Source organism: Aythya ferina, assembly GCF_964211825.1.
Source record: "Aythya ferina genome assembly, chromosome: 3".
NCBI lineage: Eukaryota > Metazoa > Chordata > Aves > Anseriformes > Anatidae > Aythya > Aythya ferina.
This window is the reverse complement of record NC_140298.1, coordinates 27,622,953-27,641,582: the sequence shown is the minus strand read 5'-3', so window position 1 is coordinate 27,641,582 and position 18,630 is coordinate 27,622,953. Positions and strand designations below refer to the sequence as shown.

Here is an 18,630-nt window from a genome sequence, read left to right as displayed (position 1 = left end):
TTAGAATTTTGAGGTTTCATTGTTTAGGTTCCTCAAGATGCTACTTTACATCAAGAAGTTTTTAATGGGAAATGAGCCTTTTTCCAGTTCTGTTTATTTTTTAGTTTCATATTTTTCTCTGCCACTTTTCATCCATTGTAATTCTTTTTCCTTTACTTTCCTCTTTTGCTATCAAATTCTTTCACTTGTATTGATCTCTTCCATCTCAAAACTCCAAATTTTGCTCTAATCCAAATTTCTTTTTTTTCCACGGTGCCTTTTTCTTGTGACATATTAAATTATTCTTCTGTGGAAAAGTCTAGACATATGCTGTCTGTCTGCTACAGAGCTCCTTTCCTACCCAGTATATCCCCCTGAGCTGTGTTATTTATTCTTATTCTCTGTTGGGTCATTTCACCTTTTACTTCTACTCTCCCTAAAGACCATTCCATGTTTGAGGTCAGCTGTCTTTACTTCAGTGCTCGTTATAAGACCAGTATTAAACCTATCTTCCTTTCTTCCACTTCCTAAGAGGTCCAAATTTTCTTTGTTTTGTATGTGGCCCACTATCAATGCCTTAGTTAATTTGTCACTTGCTCTTTTAAAGGACTTGAAGGCATATGCAAAACTCGAAAGAGTAGTTAAGATTAGTTATCAGTAGTTGCTAATAGCTAACTTCTAACAGAATATTGTTGATTTGAGTCTCTTTGGGATGTGAGGAAGGTAGAAAGAGTGAGGATGACAGTATGTATGGAAACCTCTGTGTGTCTATTGTGGGATTCCAACAGTGCACACTCCACAAGGTGCAGTGCACTGTAGAAGATTTATTTATTTCCAAGATCATCCTTGAAATTTGAATAAGTTACTGTTTCCAGACAAGATGCTTTCAAATGGGAATATCCCAAAGCTAACCACTTTAGTATCTTCTGTTCTTGTGGATGTTGCATGCAGGGTTTTTCAGCATTTGGAAAATGAAAGCATTCTTATCCATGTGATGTTGAAAAATATGATCTACAGACCTTATTTTTAGTTTTATCGTGGTCAACTCTACATGCCTTTGCAAACGAGGGACAAACTGGACATAGTAAAATAGCCCTGAGGATGTCCTGAGGTGCCCTCAGGGCTCCTTCCCGTCAGGTTGGTACAGACTTGCTGTCTCCTGCTGCTCGGTGGTCTGCAGTGCCAACGGGGCACGAGCTCCCCACGGATTTTTTTTTTTTTTTTTTTTTTTTTTTTTTTTTTTTTTTTTTTTTTTTTTTTTTTTTTTTTTCAGCAAGAACGAGGGGGTGCCCAGAACAGGGCCGAGGATCAGGCAGAGCCGATCACCCTGCTGCTGCCGGTGAAAGTGCAGGAAGGAGATAGCGGGGAGCAGGTGTCGCCTGCGCCTCTCGCACCACCTTCCCTCCTTCCTTCCCCATCCCATTAGCCCACATTTCTCTTCCTGCCCAGCCCTCCGGCACTGCCTAATCTCATTTCCAGGGGCCGCTGCCAGCTCTGCAGCAGCTGCAGTTCCTTGGCCGCCGCTTTCGGCGAGGAGAGGCGGAGGCGGCGGCGGAGGCAGCAGCAGCAGCAGCACCTTTGACGTGCCCGTCCCCCACGTGACGGCCGCTCCACTGCGGGGCGGGCGCTGCGCTGCCGCCGCTCCGGCAGAGCAGAGAGAGAGAGAGAGAGGAGAGCCGCAGCCCCGGCTGTGTGTGTGTGCGTGTGAGCGTGTGTGTGTGTGCCCGCGTGTGATGAGCGAGCGCCGCCGCGTACCCCCGCCCGCTGCCGGCTGACGCCGCCCGCGCGGGGCGCGCCCGGAGCCGCAGGAGTGACCTTGGCCCGCCAGGTGAGGCGAGCGCGGCCGCTGTCCGCGGTGCTGAGCGCGGGGCCGCCGCTGTCCGCGGTGCCGAGCGAGCTGCTGCTGCTGCTGCTGCTCTCCGCGGGGCTGCCGCTGCCCGCGGTGCTGAGCCAGCACACGCCTCTCCCCGCTGTGCTGAACGCGCCGCCGCCGGGCTGCCGGCCATTTGCTGCGCCCGGGCGGCGGGGAGGGCTCCGGAATGGGGTGCTTGGGGTAGGGCTCAGTCCGCCGGGCTCCCCGCGGCCGCCGGCGCGGTCTGTAGATGGAGCACGTTCTCACACCTGCGTGCAAAGCCAGAGCGCTGGCTCGGTGCAGCTCCCGTGTGGCCGGGGGGGGAGGGAGGGAGAGAGGGCAGGAGACGGGGCTGGCGGCCGAGCCGGTGGTTTGTGGTGAAGTGCGAGGAAAGTAGGTGAAAGCAACCGGGAAGCTTGTTTGCCTTCTTTCGTATCCCACCCCCACCCCCAATACTCCCTGCAACCTGCTCCCCTCCCCCGGCACATTACATGGTGAATTGTGGAGAAGTTGAGAGTGGGTGGGTGGCTTTTTACATGTTTGTGTGCTGTGAAAGTTGCTTTGGCCCAAACGGTGAAGAGAGGGCAGCGCTGCACATGCAGTCATGGCCCCAGTCAGTGCCCCCTAAACTGTGGTCTTAGGTGCAGAACATCCCTCACTGAAGCTGTGTAGAGGAGGGAAGAGGGCTTTTAGAGGAGGCACCCACATGATATGGTGGCTGCTGGTGTGTCAGGGAGCTATTTGGAGTGACAATTCATTACAGGCTAAATTAGATTAACATATTACATTCATTACTTACAGGCAAAAGAGAGTAGTGACAGTAAAAGGTGAATTAACTGCTTTGCTTTGGTGTAAATATCTGTTGGAGTTAAGGACATCCACTGTTTCTGATAATGTGTTGGTAAAAATTCAGGTCCGTTAATCATCAAGAAAGGAAGGAAACCTGAGGCAGTGGCTTAACGAGACCACTTTTACCTTTTACAGCACAACAAAAGCAGATCAAATCTGTGGGACATGGCACAAGGAAATAATTACGGACAAAGCAGCAATGGGGTGGCCGATGAATCCCCAAACATGCTGGTGTACAGAAAGGTAAGCTTTGCTTTTCAAAAGCTGAGGACGGTACTTCAGGAAATGGTGACGTCCTGAACTCTTTTGCCTAGCAAGTGAGGCCATCATTTTTACTGTTTCTCTACGCTGTACTGAATAGAAGCTACTGCTTTGCTTTGGTGTGAATGAAGCAGAATGATTTCTGAACACAATCACCTGACATGGACTTGGACTCTTTTTTTATCTGTTGATGTTTATGCTGCCTAATGCAGATCAAATGGCATGTGAAAAGTAGATCTATATTCCAGGTACTGCTAGTGACTCCTATGTTACAAAGTGACTGGATTTGTTGTTTTGAATGGTAAAATATAAATGCACGTGTCAGCTGTGCATCGTGTTCAGGATCAGTTGGTTTTGATTCGAAATACTTGATATATTTAATTCACTTTATGCATAGAAACATATGACATGTGCCAGAGACTGGAAGATGTTTTGATTTCAAGCATTCACTTGTAATACCTATTAGTAAAATGAATTCATATATTTTAAAGCAAAATATTAACGACATAATGTATTATTTTGTATTGCTCTCTCTGGGCAAAGATTCTTAAGGTGTAGGAAAGTCAGAACCATTAACTTATATGAGGAGAAAACTGATTAAAGATATTATTTATCTGCAATCATTAGAACTTAAAAACAAAAGAAATTTAAACAAACAAACAAACAAAAAAACCACAACAAAACAAACATACACTTCAGGGATTCTCTCTGGGAAGGATTTCTAATGTAATTATTCTAATAGCATCAATATACAAATTTCCAGACACTGAACTTCAGGAGTGGGGGTTATGTAGCCATTATGCTTTCATTTATGTGGCAGTAGATGCTTGGGGATTTTGAAATGGTTGATACACTATTATTTTTTACTGTAAACTTGGTGATTGTGTTTATTTTGATAAATCTTTAATTGCATTTTTCAAGAGAGAATAGCAATTTCTAATAATAGAGAAAAAAAGATGCTCTTGCACACTGAAATACATAATTACATAACTACTTGTTTATTCCTAGAATGCAGTACTTTCTAGCTTGTTTGTTTTTATCAGGTGGAAAAATCAATATATTTTAAAAGGCACTGACTTTTATTTTTGCAAGTTAACTGTAACAAAATATCCAATATAAACACAGTTTAGTCTTTGAGGAGAAATGAGGCATCAACAGTAAGTTATCTTTTCCCAGAAATTATAAAATAGTCTCAAAATTAAGATGGATACATGGCTTATTTTTCTTTCCTATTTTAAAATATATTTCTGATTTCAGTGGGTTCTGATGGTATTTGCTCTGTTGAAAAATTATATTTTTTTCAAAAGTGAATGAATTTATGAATTTAACCTTCATTATATGTCTATGTAAAATTGCACATCTAGAAAAATACAGGGTTACCTTAAAATTGACATCACAAGTGTGTTTCAAAATGAAATCGTGTGCATTAATTTATATGTAAAGATGTTCTGCATATATTAAAAGCAACGTACCAAAACTTATATTATATTACAAGCCTTCATAGGGTTTTGATCTTTCTGGACAGAATTTTTCCATATTTGTACTCTGTGCTGAGAAACAAATCTTTTCTCTGCTTACTTAGTACACAGAGGAGAAAAACAGAGAAACTGTCTTTTCCTGTGGTGTCTTTGTCTCAGCAGCTGTCCAAGCTTGTGATCTATTATATTTAGTATTACCTCATGCCAGAATTTAACGTTGCCCCAGAGCAGCCTCCAGATTCAAAGGAAACTTCTGAAGCAGGTGACAAGAATCCTGGTGATGCAGGGAAAATTTGAAAATGGGGAGTGGGAATAGGACATAAAACCTTGGTTACATGTTCAGCATCAAATACATTTTCAGTTCTCTGTAATCAGATGTATGGGGATGGTATCAATTTGTCTTCTAGTATAGCAATGGTCCTTCTCTTGTTATCATTAAAATGCAAGTGGTGCACCAAGTATTAAACTTCCCAAACCTTCCCAAATCTTCTACAGTATTACGTGCCATATCTATTTTTATAGATCTCAACTTATTTTTGTAGCATACTGAATCAAAAGGGTCATTTAAAGTTGTTAGAGTAGAGAGAAAACTTAGAATAGTCTTCCCTATGGCAATATGCAAGGAATAGGTGACAAAATAATAGATAACTTAAAAAAAAATCCCCTACATTTTTCTACAGTAAGTTATTGGTTGTAGTCAAATGTGTTATAATTTCTGTGCCTAGAACATAAGAGAAGGATAGTTAAGTAGAAATCGTTTCATTTCAGAATATATTGTCTCTGAATATCATTCTTTAATAGCAACAACTAAATCACAGGATTCCTTGTAATACATTTGAAAACACAATACTTCTGTCTGTCATTGTGTTGGAAATGAAAGTGTTGTGCAGAGTGAACAAAGAACTTGATCTGCCAACTTTGTGAAGGACTGTTTTTTGGCCAACTGAAAAAAATATTAATAGTTGTTAGGGGAAAAAAAAATATTAAAAGTGCAGTTGACTGGCTTCAGAAGGAAAATGAATTTGAAGTCTTGTAATTTGAATAACACTGCAATTTTTCTTTTAATTTTTATTTTTTTCAGTAGTTTATACAATGCCAACACATGGAGTAGCATTCATTTTCTGATATATGTGCCTGCAAGGAATAGGTGGGACACTTTTCTTGTGATAATAAGAACTAAAATTTGGCCATGCTATGTGAAGACAATGGCTATAAAAATATAATTATGTAAACTGATGATTCTTGCTAGTCTGTCTAACTTCCAGACAATCTGAACTAAGTATATTCTAAACTATGAGGACTTTCAGCCCTGGGTTTCCTAAATCCTGATTATGTCAGGAGCATTTTGCAGGAAATAGAAAGAGCGTTCTTTAGAGAATGAAGTTCTGGTGTTTACAAATTGAGTATTATTGCACTTTAAAGTAAGTTGTGAACTCTTGACATGGAAGTTTTTCCTTTTTTTTTTTTTTTTAAATCTTGTGTTTTTTTTTAAATCTGGTTTGTGATTAGTTACTCATCTGAGGGATTGAAGAAAGATTATCAAAATGCAGTATAAAGCATATTTTTCTTATAGTAGCTTGTATTCACAAAAAAGTTTTATTGCATTTTACTTTCAGATATGAAATACTCGGGAAACAAACGAACAAACTGTAGGATATTTTACTTCAATATTCCATGCATGCATAATTCTAAAATGACTTATTTGAATCTATGATGGAAAAGGCAGTAACATGAATGAATAGTTCCTTACATCATTTTTATTCTGCCTCTTAAGATGCTTATGTGTCAGTGGTTTTATGCCTTGGGGAATACTTTCTATTTTAATAGAACGTCAGTTGCATTATTCTTTTTGGCTATCAGCCTAATTATAAAGTAATGACATGTGACACATCATTGGTACTGACATACCTTGGAAAAAGTCCTGAATTTTTCTGCCAGTAGCCTTAGGCAAACATGGAAAATGTAAAATAAATAAATAAATAAATAATAAAAAATAAAAAAAATCCTGCTTTTACTTCCTCTCCAACAGAGTTCATTTCAGTCAGCAATTAAAAGACATAAGACATTATGAGCTAAAGGTAAGGTTTCTAAAGAAATCTTGGATTTCTTTAACGCTAGTTTATTGCTAGAAGTTAGGTCTTAAAGAAGATGCTTGAGATGTAATATATGGTCTATGTATTGTGCAGTTTCAGAGCCCAACTTAGCCTGTTTTGTCCGGTGTGTGGCACAAATGATTCAAAAAGAGTAGTCTTTGAAGAACTTCCATTTTAGACTTCCTGCTGGTCCTACCAAACCTTTGTTTATCTTTCTGGTCTGTTCTTTGTTTACTTTTTTAGTTAAACATATGCTGCAAGGATTAGAAGTTTAATGGTTATTGTATTGCTGTCTGAACTAGCTTCATTTGAGAGATGATGGTCTTATTTTGTAACAGTAAGATTAACCTTGTCTGAATAGTAATATTCTTGTCACTGAGGCTTTGATTCTCCGTATTCCTCACTGCCCCAAATGTTAAAATAGCTTTTTCCAAAGCTGATTAGAATTGCTAACAGTTGAGGCTTTCAGTGCTGTAATAATGTGAGTGATGTGTTTGTTCTGTTCTTGTGTCAATTGTTGAAGGTCATATACACCAGTACCCATGTATAGAAAAAGCTGAATTTATAATCTCAAGCTAGTTTTTAGTTTACCATCGTAGAAGCTATGACTCCCAGATGTGATACTTTAAAAAATGTTGTAAAAGAGCATTAGAAAATAGTGAGCACCATCTTCCAATAACCATTCTTCTATCCTCTGCTTGTACAAGAGGTGACTTTCAGGGTTGAGTGCATATAATACTGTGTTCTCATGTGGCTTTTATGTAGTGTTCACTTAAAAAAGATTGTTGGGAAAAAATGATATCAGTTAACTCTATTCCATGAAGCCTGTGAAGGTAAGGGAGGGTGTAGTAGGTGGCATTTTTCTAAGTGCTGTCACTCACTCATATAAGAATTAATTTGATACTATGCATTTCTGAGTACACTGTCATAACTTATGTGTGCATCTTGATCCCAGTGAAAACTGCAGAGTTTGTTACTCCATTGTACATGCAAATGCCAGGGTGGTACCTGAATTTATGTTTTTGGGAATTAAATTACAGTAAACCTGTACAATATGAAGTTTGTTCTTAAGAGCAGAATGGTGATGCTGTTGCAGTTTGTGCAAAGTGTGAATGCTGTTCTTGGTCTTATTCTGACACGCTTATGTATAGAATTGACTGAGATCAATCCACAATTATGGGCCTTGGGAATTCTGACTGTAAGATGTGAACAGAACTTTCCTCCCTCTTCAGCATGAACATCATGAGGATGTTCATAGTTCTGGAGTAGCTGGTTGCTGTTAAAGTAAGCTAGGTGATAGTTAGGGGGCAGGAACTCAATACTGAGGGACAGAATAGTTGCTAGATTCTGTGGAGTGCCCATGTTTTGCTGTATGCTCTCACCCCTTCTTCTTAGTTTATGTTGTATCTACCAGCTGTGCAGTTGTTCTTTTTTATGCTGTATCCACTTCTGGAATAGTTATTGTCAACACTAGGTAGAGAATACATGTATATGCTTTGGCATCATTTGTGATAAGAGCAGTATAAAGGATTTGACTGTCTTGCAACTATACAGAACCACTGAAAATGCAACCCAAAGAAACATGATTAAAACACTGTCTACTGGAGTTAGCAGGTGGCTAGATCTGCAGATGTGAGAGGTGCACCTGCCCTGCGTGTTTGCTTTGGTGATTCCTGCTGATATTTTTATTTCTTTCTATTCTCTTCTTCCTTCCACTAGGAGTAGAAATGTATCAAGTGATTTCACAGTGAGAGGTTTGCTGCTTCTTACTGTTGGTCTAAGCTTGATGTGCTCAGATCACTAGCATTACTGTCAAATACAAAACCACCACAGAATTCTGTGCCACCATGTTACTTCCTTTCTCCATCCCACGTGCCACCTGAAAACTGTATGTGTCTGTTTTGATTGTGCGTTGTCATTTTTAGTTTCTCTCCATTTTTCCTTTGAAGCAGTCTACATTTGTAACTATGGAAACAATGATGCTATTGATAGTGACGTGCAATATGGAGTCAGAATTTGTTTGTTTGGGAGTTTTTGTATTTTGTTTTCTTTCACTTCAGACTTCCAACATGGTTTCTGGAGTGCAGGAGTTTCTTGTAGTAACCTGTATCAGATGATAACATTTGAAAGATTCCCACCAAAGCTGATATGAACAAGACTACATTAAAAATGTACATGCAAATAAAACTTGTTAAAATATGGCTATTTTTCCATTTCAGCAATAACAAACAATTGAAGTTTATTTGTAGTTTTAAGTATAGGAAACACCACAACAACTTCAGATCAATCTGTAAAAGCTGCTGAAACAGAAGAAACTTGGTTTATGAAGTTCATCTACAGTCTTAATCCCTGGTGGAACCTAGAAGAAACAGAATGTCATCAGCAGAATATGTCTGGTGCTTTCATGCTATAAAACTTTTCATGCAAATTGGTGGGAAGGGTTAAGACTGCAGATCTATTAAAATACAGGGTGTGAATGTAGTTAGCTTTCAACTATATCTTAAAAAAAAAATACAAAAGAGTTGCATATAATTATTGTCTGTGTTACCAGTGGGTAGGCTGAGGCATGTTAGAGCAGTGGAAAAGCTAGAATTCTCTTTTTGATGAAGTAGAACATGGTATTTTCTACAGAGAAGGGCTGAGCTTGCAAAATACTGCCTGGACTGACTTCAATATGTTCCATTATTATTACTATTTAATGAATTGCAGCGGTAGGGGGAAGGAGCTGGTAATGCGGGAGGATAACTTCTGTGGATTTTGATCAAGGAAAGAAAAGTGTGGATTTTAATGGTGGTAATGTAAACCTTAGGCAAATGTATTAGGGGAGAAAATTTTGTGAGTGGGGATAGTCAGAGAAGACTGAACCACTTCAGTAAAAATCTTCAAATGAAACTTTCAGATGATGATGCAGTGAAGAAAAAGTAGGAAATAACACCTACAATTTTCCACAACAAAGGGATCAGCTGGGAATTTTGATTTTGGCTTTGATTCCAATGAGCTACAAAAAAAAAGTTGGAGATAAAGAGGTTGAGCTGGTTATAAGAGTACATGTAGCTTATAATAACTGGAATGTATATGGCAAGAATGATGTTGCCTGGTAAGCCAAACATTAGTCCTTGGAGCTGAACTGTCTGAGAACTGGAGTTTGAAGCCTTAGCTTTATCTGGAGTGGGAGAGCTGATTGGGGTTTGTGCAGGAAAGCAAGCTGGCCAAGAAACTGAGCTGTAGGAACAGGAATAGAAGCACCACATAAAGCCATCATAACTGTCAGTGAAGCTTTTACTAGGTAACATACAAACTTCTTCACTGACAGGGACAGAAGCTTGATATTAATGAAACAAAAAACTCAAACTGTAGAATTTAAACATCTGTATATTGCAGTCTGTTAAATTGTTCAAAAATTGGTTTATATAATAGGGAAAAAATTTTCAAATCAAATATGCATTTCAATTAAAACCCCAAATGGTTTTCAAATGGTGGGAGTCCAGAACTAACTATACTTTTTATTTCTTATGAGAACAGACTTCAGATTATTGTCCTTTTGGATTTTCACTGAACTCCCCAAAATAAGGAGTTGGTCTGTATCATGAGCATTCAGTTATTCTTTGAGTAGTTTCATCATACCTTTTCTTTTCTTCTTTTTTGTTGGGGGTCTTGGTCATCTTCCCTAAGCCTATGCTTAGTTTATGTGATACCCTGCTGTGGTAGCCAGTTTATAATCTTTGTATTAATTATCCTCATACAACTGGGGCCTGTTTTTTATGCATGTGTCTTTTTGAAAGCTTCCTTTGTCAGATGCTGCTATGAGTTTCCTTCAATTTATTTGTAATGCTCTGTCCATTTCCGAGAAGATAGCTTTGTCGGCTGAGCTTCAGTGAAACTGCTTTGTCTGTGGAAGTAAACAGGGCATTGCTCTTACTTCTGTTACCTGCTTTTCCCTCAAAGATACTTCAGGTTAAAAGTTCACTGTTGATGAATTAGGAACTGGAGAAATGACACCATAATGTATATTTTATACATCTTTTTCATTGCAGATGTGTAACTCCGTTGCCTATTTTTTCAAGTATTTTACAATTATTTTGCTATTTCTACTCAGAAACATCTTTGATAGCCACTGAATGAAATCTGAAGTGTATTAGATCCATGGTGTCATTCATATAAAAAATCCTTTTTGGGGAGATGTCTAAGGATTTATCGTGTTGCAAAAAATTTGGTGATTTCATTCTTAAAAAACCTTAAGCAGGTGCTGAAGAGATCCTAAGGACCAGCCAGATAGAAATCTATCCATGGAAGTTAGTGGAAAATAAAAATAAATAAATAAAAAAAAGTCATTTTCCTGTAATTCTTTTTACAGATTTATGAAAAGATACTTCTGAGAAGTGCATTTCAGGTAAAATGGGAAATTTGAAAAATACATGTATTAATTCTTCTGCAACACTGCTGCTGCAGTTTGTGATTGTTTTCAGTAGTATTCCAGTAGTCTAATCTGACAAAGAGATTGGTGATGATAAATATCCTCAGAGCAATGCAGAGTCCTGCTGCTGTGGGACAAACTGTGACAGTGGGGTGGGCCAGTTCTTATGATGTAGTCTTGTGGGGTCAGGAATCTTACTGGCATATTGCTGTTGTGACAGTTATGTTTTTGTGCATGTTTTTTATTGATTAAATAACAAGTCACATTTAAACAAAAAAAAGGCTTTCAACATACGTGGAAATTGTTTTGGAGGGAATATTACAGCAGCCAAACCATCTTGTATTGAGTCATAATTGTATATGCATGAACAGAAAGCTTGTATTCATGTACCTTTAAAACATAATGGTCTTTGAGAGTATGTCATATATATGATATAGCAGTATTGTACCTTTCCTACCATGCTGTAAAAATGAATTGCATGTATTTGTCAATATGATTCATTCATCTTGTATATGCAGTGCAGCTAAAATAAATCTGAATTCCTGTCTTTGAGATTCTGTTTGCAGTACAGAAGTATTTTGAATAGATGTTATTTAAAGATGCCCTAAATTCTGATGGAAATACAGTTTTTCTGATCTACTTTTATATCAGAATGTATAAGCAGTTTACTGAACGCACTTTAAAAGAAAGACATATTAGGGCCTCTTAACAGCTACACTTCTCTGAACTACAGACTGTAAGAGGTTTAAATCTGAATTAGATTCTGCCCTCAGGTGTAGATTCACAGCACCTCTGGATATCAGTGGGAGCTAAACAATTACATTTGATACAAAATCTGTATCAAAAAGAAAAATGGCAAAGCTTAAAATAAAACAAAAAACACACAACCTTGAGTTAGATATTTTTACAAGAACTTTCATTGTGTTGTGTGCTTCAGTCTTTATGGAGTGCATATAGGACATTTTGCATCTGTACCACAAAGTCCTTGCTGTTGGCATGTTTAGTGATATAGGCATGTAAGTGTGATCTGAAGAATAAACTAATGATGTAAACTAATAATGTAAAATAGATGATATGCAGAATAACTAAACTCAATCAAATTATATAAATAGTAACCATTTACTTTGATAAATTTAAGGTACTCTGTACAAAGTACTACCTGGAATGTGGTAATATACGGTGATTGTAGGAATTCTCCTTTAGCCAGATAGAACACACTAAAGAACAAAAGTTCTACCCAGCTGCTTACAGTATTACTAGATTTCAGATGTCTCAGCTTTTTTTCAGAGTTACTAAGCAACCACAAATCTCATTCAAGTCACTAGGAGCTAAAGATTTTTAGTACCTTTTCACAAATCATGCCTATAACCCTAGGGTATCATCACAGTACCTGAATGAAAGGAGGGGGAGGGAGAGGGGAACAGAAAATGAGATTCTGGCCCTTGTAGTCTGGAGTCCATCAGAGGAGAAGAACTATACAAATACTCATAATGCTAATGCATTAATTTCTTTCTCTAAAGAGAAGATAAATGCTTTTGGCTTGTATGAAGCAGGAATAAATATTATAGTGCTTTATCTATATTAATTTCTTCAAGTGAAATTCATTTCTTAAAACAAAAAAAAAACACCAAAAATGTAGTAAGAGAATGGTACCTTTGCTATAGGAAAATCATATAATGGAATCATAGAATGGATTGGGTTGGAAGGGATCTTAAATAGCACCTGGTTCCAACCCCTTGCCATGGGCAGGGACACTTCCCTGCAGACAAGGTTGTCCAAAGCCCCGTCCAACATGGCCTTGAACACTTCCAGGGATGGAGTACCCACAGCTTCTCTGGGAAACCTGTTCCAGTGCCTCACCACCCTCATAGTAAAGAATTTCCTCCTAAATCTAAATCTACTCTCTTTTTGTTTAAAACTTACCCTTTGTCTTGTCACTACACTCCCAGATGAAGAGTCTCTCCCCATGTTTCCTGTAGGCCCCCTTTAAATACCGGAATCTTTCAAAGTTTAGGCAACTGTTCTGTTCTACAGACACTTGTGACCTGAACTACTTAGTTTCATTTATTATGGAAGAAAATATTGCTGATCTTGCTTTCTCTTTGCCATCAACTCCACTTGTGTTAGAACTACTTTTGGTTGTCTAAGAGCATATTCAGTTGTTCATTAAACATGTGTTGTTCTCATATTGAGGTAGCATTTTTGTCTCATTTTGATATATATATTGACAAAAACTGTGGAGATGTTCTATCTGTTTATTTAGTTTAATTTGTGTTTATCTGCAGTGACACATCTGTAACTGTCACCACGTTAACTTATTAACAGAAACTTAAGTACGCAGTTGATCAGGCAGGCCATAGCCAATGCTATTGTCTCTGGGATTCTTTTATGCTTCTTTTCACTCTGGAAATTGAGGCATACCTTTGACTGCAAGACCACCAGACTTGTCCTTTCTAATCCCCTATTTCATTGTTCAGAATCTCTTATTTTAAGCTATGAAAATAATGTCATGAAGGTATAAAAGTGTACGTATGCTTCTGAACTTTCTACCTTTCTTTCCAAGTCACTGGTGTTTATTATGTAAAATAAAGATAACCACAGATGCTGAGATTTCACTTTATGTTATCTGGAAGGGTATTAGCACACAAGTGTATTAATTTTAAGTTCCTTCGACTTGCTATTTAAAAAAAAAAAAAAAAAAAAAGTTTTGAGGAACTACACTTATTGATGTCTCTTCAAATAGGAATTCTACCATTTTTTTTTTTTTTTTTCTCATGTGAAATGGTTTATTTAACTAGATTATTTTATGCGGCTTATTCTTGGTCATTCTTGGCAATATTGAAAGACATGGAATAAGTTCAAGGAGAAAATGCAAGTGAGGCACTGAAGGATTTATTTAGCATTATCATTTATCATTTTATCACTTAATTTTATCACTTGCAATGTGTTTATCTTCATGTGAGCCATACCATCAACTGGTCTGGTGAAGATAAACAGGGTCAAACGAGGGCAGCACGAATCTGCAGGTGTGTTTGGAGATAATGCTGGAGATTCACTAGGTGGTGCTCTTCTCCCTGGGTAGTGAGCAAATATCCCGCAGTGATACTGAGAGGGTTTATGTTGAGGAAGAAAGGAATACTGGTCTCATAAATAGCGTGTTCCATGCTGGGTGTTGATGTTGGCGACCTATTCAAATAATTGATTGAGTCTTTTATAGTGGTTTTAATTCGTTGATATCCATTCTGCAGTTTTCAGGGTGGGATGCCTCTACTGTCATCATGTGTTTGTCAGTGAGCCTAAACACTGCAGTTTGTTGCCTGCACTTGTTGCCTGTAGGAGACTGTTGGGTTTAGTATTCTACTGATAAACTGAAAAGATAATTTCTGTGCACAGAATAATATACTCGAAGTATAAATAAAGAAGTGGGTAAGTGATTTGGGGAGACCACTCAAAAGAGGCTGAGATCAGGTAATTTCCATATATATATATATATATATTTATATATATTATATATTTATATATATATATATATATTTATATATATATATATATTTATATATATATATTTTTTTTTTTTTTTCAGTGCATGGAATGGTCACTTCCAGAATAGTAGTTGAGGATCACCAAAATGGAAGTGGAGCTTGCTACAAATTCATTATTCACATTAATTGATCCAAATGTCAGTGGTTTTGTTTTCTGTTATCTTGGCAGACTTTAGCAAGAACAAAAAGGTTTCTGTATGTTCTCACCTTTCTCCATTATCTCACCTTTTTGACTTTTTCATATAATCCATATAGACATAGTAAATGAATTTTAGATGAGTATTCCAAATCTGACATGAATATCTTAGCATCTATTTAAGTTTTAGCCATACTGTTGGCTACATCTGAATATTTTTGTCCTATTCTTTTTGAAAGCTATGTTGGACAGAGGAAATTAACTGGTTAGACTTAACAGTGTTAAACAGAAACACTCGTTGTTCTGGGTGTTTGTTTTGTTAGCTATCCTTGGGACAGAAATTTCTTTAAACATAAAGCGTCTTAAAACATCTGATAGATGCAGTTAAGGTGGGAAATTTTCCCTCCTAAGTTTTTTTTTTTTTTTTTTTTTTTTTTTTTCCTATTTACTTTATAGTTGTAGAGGTGGAATTTCACTTTGTGTGTCTCCAAATATGGAATAAATGTTGTCCTCACTCAGATTATTAAGGTTAATTCCTTGAAAATTACTGTATGGTCTCTGAGGAAGTGAAATGCTACAGAAGGTGTTATGCAGTGGCATTCTGGTGGTAGCATGCTAGGATTGTGAGGAGCGGGCTTTTCCCACTGAAGTAGGCTATAATGTACAATGAGTTAGATGAAATCTTATGTTTTGTTTATATTTTCAATATTCCCTTCAAAGTAAATGTCACGATCACTTTTGAAAGAATTTCCTTTCTACAAGCCAAGTAAGTTTTCGTAATTGACATATCAATTTTAACGTTAACTATTAAGACAGTGAATGATTTCTGACAAGCAAGAATAAATTAGATAATAGTCATTAGCCAGTGTAACTTCTTTTTCATGAATGAGGAGATGAATGATGTCTTGAGAATATAGTCTGTATTAGAACATAGTGGAAAGACTGGCAGATAGGATGTTGCACTGAAATGCAATAGTAGTCACAATTTTTTTTTTTTTTTTTTGCTAGAATGATTTGTGATGAATGGTCTGTTGTATCACTCTTCTAATATGTCAGATCTTAGCCTATTTCCTCCCTTTAGAGATTCAATGTGATCATGGAGTAGGAGACTCCAAGCATGGGAGAACTGGGTTAAGTCTAGGTTGTGCTGCTTAATTGTTTTTGAACAAATCACTCTATATCAAGGAAGGTGAAAAGCTTACAGGCTCTTTGTGCTTAGCTGTTTAGGATGCAGGTAAGTAAGAGTTAGGTATTGTTTTAAATGGTAGCTGAAACAGGATTGATCTTAAAAGTAAAGATCATTTGAACACTAATCCATTTTTTTTTTGAGAAAGAAGATTGGAACCACAGAAATTCTTTGTTTGTGCAGTGCTGCAAAAATGGCTGGTGAATTCTTGTGATATCACAAGAATGCAATTTGCAGAAGAGCAAGAAGTGTGTCTAAAGTCAAGTATTGCATTTAGAATACAGGGCAGTGGGAATATGGATGTAATTCATTGTTCTGCTTTCCTGTTTGATAAAATGGTAGCAATTTTGTTTCCCATTTGAAATTTGGAGATAATGCAGCTGGACTTTAAAGAGACACTGAGGATAAAATTAATTATATTTTTGGATAGTGGATAGCATGGCGATGGCAGTATCACAGTAATGAATATTGCCTTTTTTTTTTCACTGATAGAAATTTTTTTTCCAGTTGATTTTTCAGAATTCCACTGTGATGATGTGACTCATTACAGATCTAACCTTTGACTTTCTGACTAATAGATTCTGTATCATTTTTGAGTGAAGTTTCACTAGCCTGGAGAAGTTTGACTCCCAGTGGAGTGTTAAGCAGAGATACAGTGGTCGAATCACTGCATGGTGTGCTGATAGTATATTTCCTAGAGCCATTGTTTCTGTTTCTATACCTGCTTCAAATTCTTCTGTGAGTGATGACAGAGGGAAAAAATGTACATGACCTACAGTACTGGCCCATCTGTGAAGACCAGATGGCATCTGTAATATTTTTTCCCTTCCATTCCTTGTAAATTGTCTAGGGGAAACTCTTGCTGAAACAAGAATAGTGGAAGTACTGACTTTTATTGACAGAGTGGCATTTTGTGTTTTGTAACCACTGCAGCCCAACTATGTAACGCATATGAATACCATGTTTGAAATAATATGAAATTCTATGAAACCCAAATTTAGGGCTTTTTCATGCCACTAAAAGAACAGAGAGGATATCTGTAACTAAAGCAATGTGTAGGAGCCATGTTTATGAGATTTTGCTTCCCAGCAGTTTGAAACTAATCAGAATACTGAATTAATTCACACTGTATTTTCCCCAAGCTTTATTTTTTGTAATCTATATTGTAATTGTACCTCTCAGCAATATATCCTAACTTTGTAATATTTGCTACACTGAAGCATAAAGTCCAGTCTGTCAGTCTTCATCCAAATGGATAGCTTGCGTTTAATATGAATAGCAAAGACTTGAATGAGCCTATGCAGTTTTATACACAGTATTCCTGTGAAATATGAGTAGACTTGCAAGACAACAGGCTTACCTGTTTCTCTTACTTTATAAATTGTACACTCAGGTTGACATTATTGACATCTGTGTTACTGCCAGCAGAATTTATTTCTCCAAACTGTGTGTGTATATGTGTACGTATGTTTGCAGCTGGTGTTTTAGCTGTGACTAAATGTTTTTCCACCCAGCTTAAAGAGTTATATGCTTTTATCAGTGTGGTCCTTTCTTTTATGTTTACATATTACATCTGTACATGGAAGGGTTTTGCCTTTGAGCAAAGGGAGAAAATCATCTAGAGGAAAGGCTATGCTATTAAAAGTGCATGCTTTCTACAGACCTACAGATCAGCAAGTTTGGACATTTTATAACTATTATTATTCAGTCAGGTCATTTTGTAATATCCATGAAATATTTTATTAAAGACATTCAAACATATTCAAGCGTTTAGCAAGTACTGCTTCTGAAGTAGCAAGTCATGTGTCCCTTCTTAACTTGTACAGCAGATACTGTAATTTCTCTAAGAAAGTCTCTCTTCATTTGCCTCTTCTAGTCATAAAACCATTGCTCTGGAATGATTAGTTTTGCTAATGATAAATATTTTTCCCACTTTGGATTAGTGTCCAGTTTCTTTTTCACTTTTCATAAAATTTTATCAAGTAAAATTAGGAGTGCCTTGGTATGTCCCTTCTAAAGTAATTTATTTGCCAAAAGCATCTTTACTTCTCAGACGTGATTTTTTTTTTTTTTCCCAATTATAAATAATAACTATGTAGTCCAAACACCAGCATCAATATTATTTTAAATTGTTAGAATCTTGTTGGCTGTTAATGAGGCTGAGTCATGATCTCAGACAGTGCATGATTTTGAGTCTGATGATATGTTGGGTTTTGTGCTATTTCTGGTTGTGTCCAAGGTTGGGTGATTTTAAGCCTGATGATATGTTGGGTTTTGTAATGTTTGTGGTTGTGTCTGTAACAGGCATATGAGAAATTACAATTTCAGACCAATTAAAATGTTCCTTCTGCAATCACAAAAAAATTTTTTTTTGTGAGCTATCATACGTTCATTTCTGCATTTTTATCTCACTTTTCACTGATTCAGTTCAGTACGGAAATCCTAATAAGAAAGCTTTAATAAGCATAATTTGATTGCATTGAAATTTTAGACAAGCCTCCAAACCAAGGAACCAATGCAGTATATATGGACTAAAGAAATGCATGTTACATGGAGAGCAAAGAATTTTTTCTCAGGTTCATTTTTGTTGAAGTATTAGCAATCTAATCATAGTTGCTCTTAGTCCAGTTATAATACTCAACACTCACACACATAACCCTAATTATCCAATTATTATCTATGCCAAATAATAGTATGGGTAAAGCTAACACAAATTATTTAGTATCTACTTCTTTTTCTGGTGTTACACTGAATTTTTCTCTGTTCCTTAGGGTCACTGATGCTAAGTTTTCTTCTAGAAGGATGGTGAAACATTATAGTAACTCATCTGCATCCTGATG

At 37.0% G+C, this 18,630-nt stretch overlaps 1 protein-coding gene across 2 annotated transcripts in view; it reads left to right on the top strand.

Annotated features, from left to right (window-relative positions):
- Positions 1 to 18,630, top strand: part of RGS7 (regulator of G protein signaling 7) — a 270,089-nt gene that overhangs the window by 19,620 nt on the left and 231,839 nt on the right. Inside the window, exons 1-2 of one of the 2 annotated variants that reach the window (XM_084516179.1) lie at positions 1,581 to 1,807; positions 2,816 to 2,923. In XM_084516179.1, the coding sequence (XP_084372305.1) occupies positions 2,846 to 2,923 (78 nt within the window). In that variant the 5' untranslated portion in view covers positions 1,581 to 1,807; positions 2,816 to 2,845. Of the gene's footprint in view, positions 1 to 1,580; positions 1,808 to 2,815; positions 2,924 to 18,630 lie in introns of those variants that run through there. The other variant, XM_084516178.1, reaches the window with a different exon arrangement.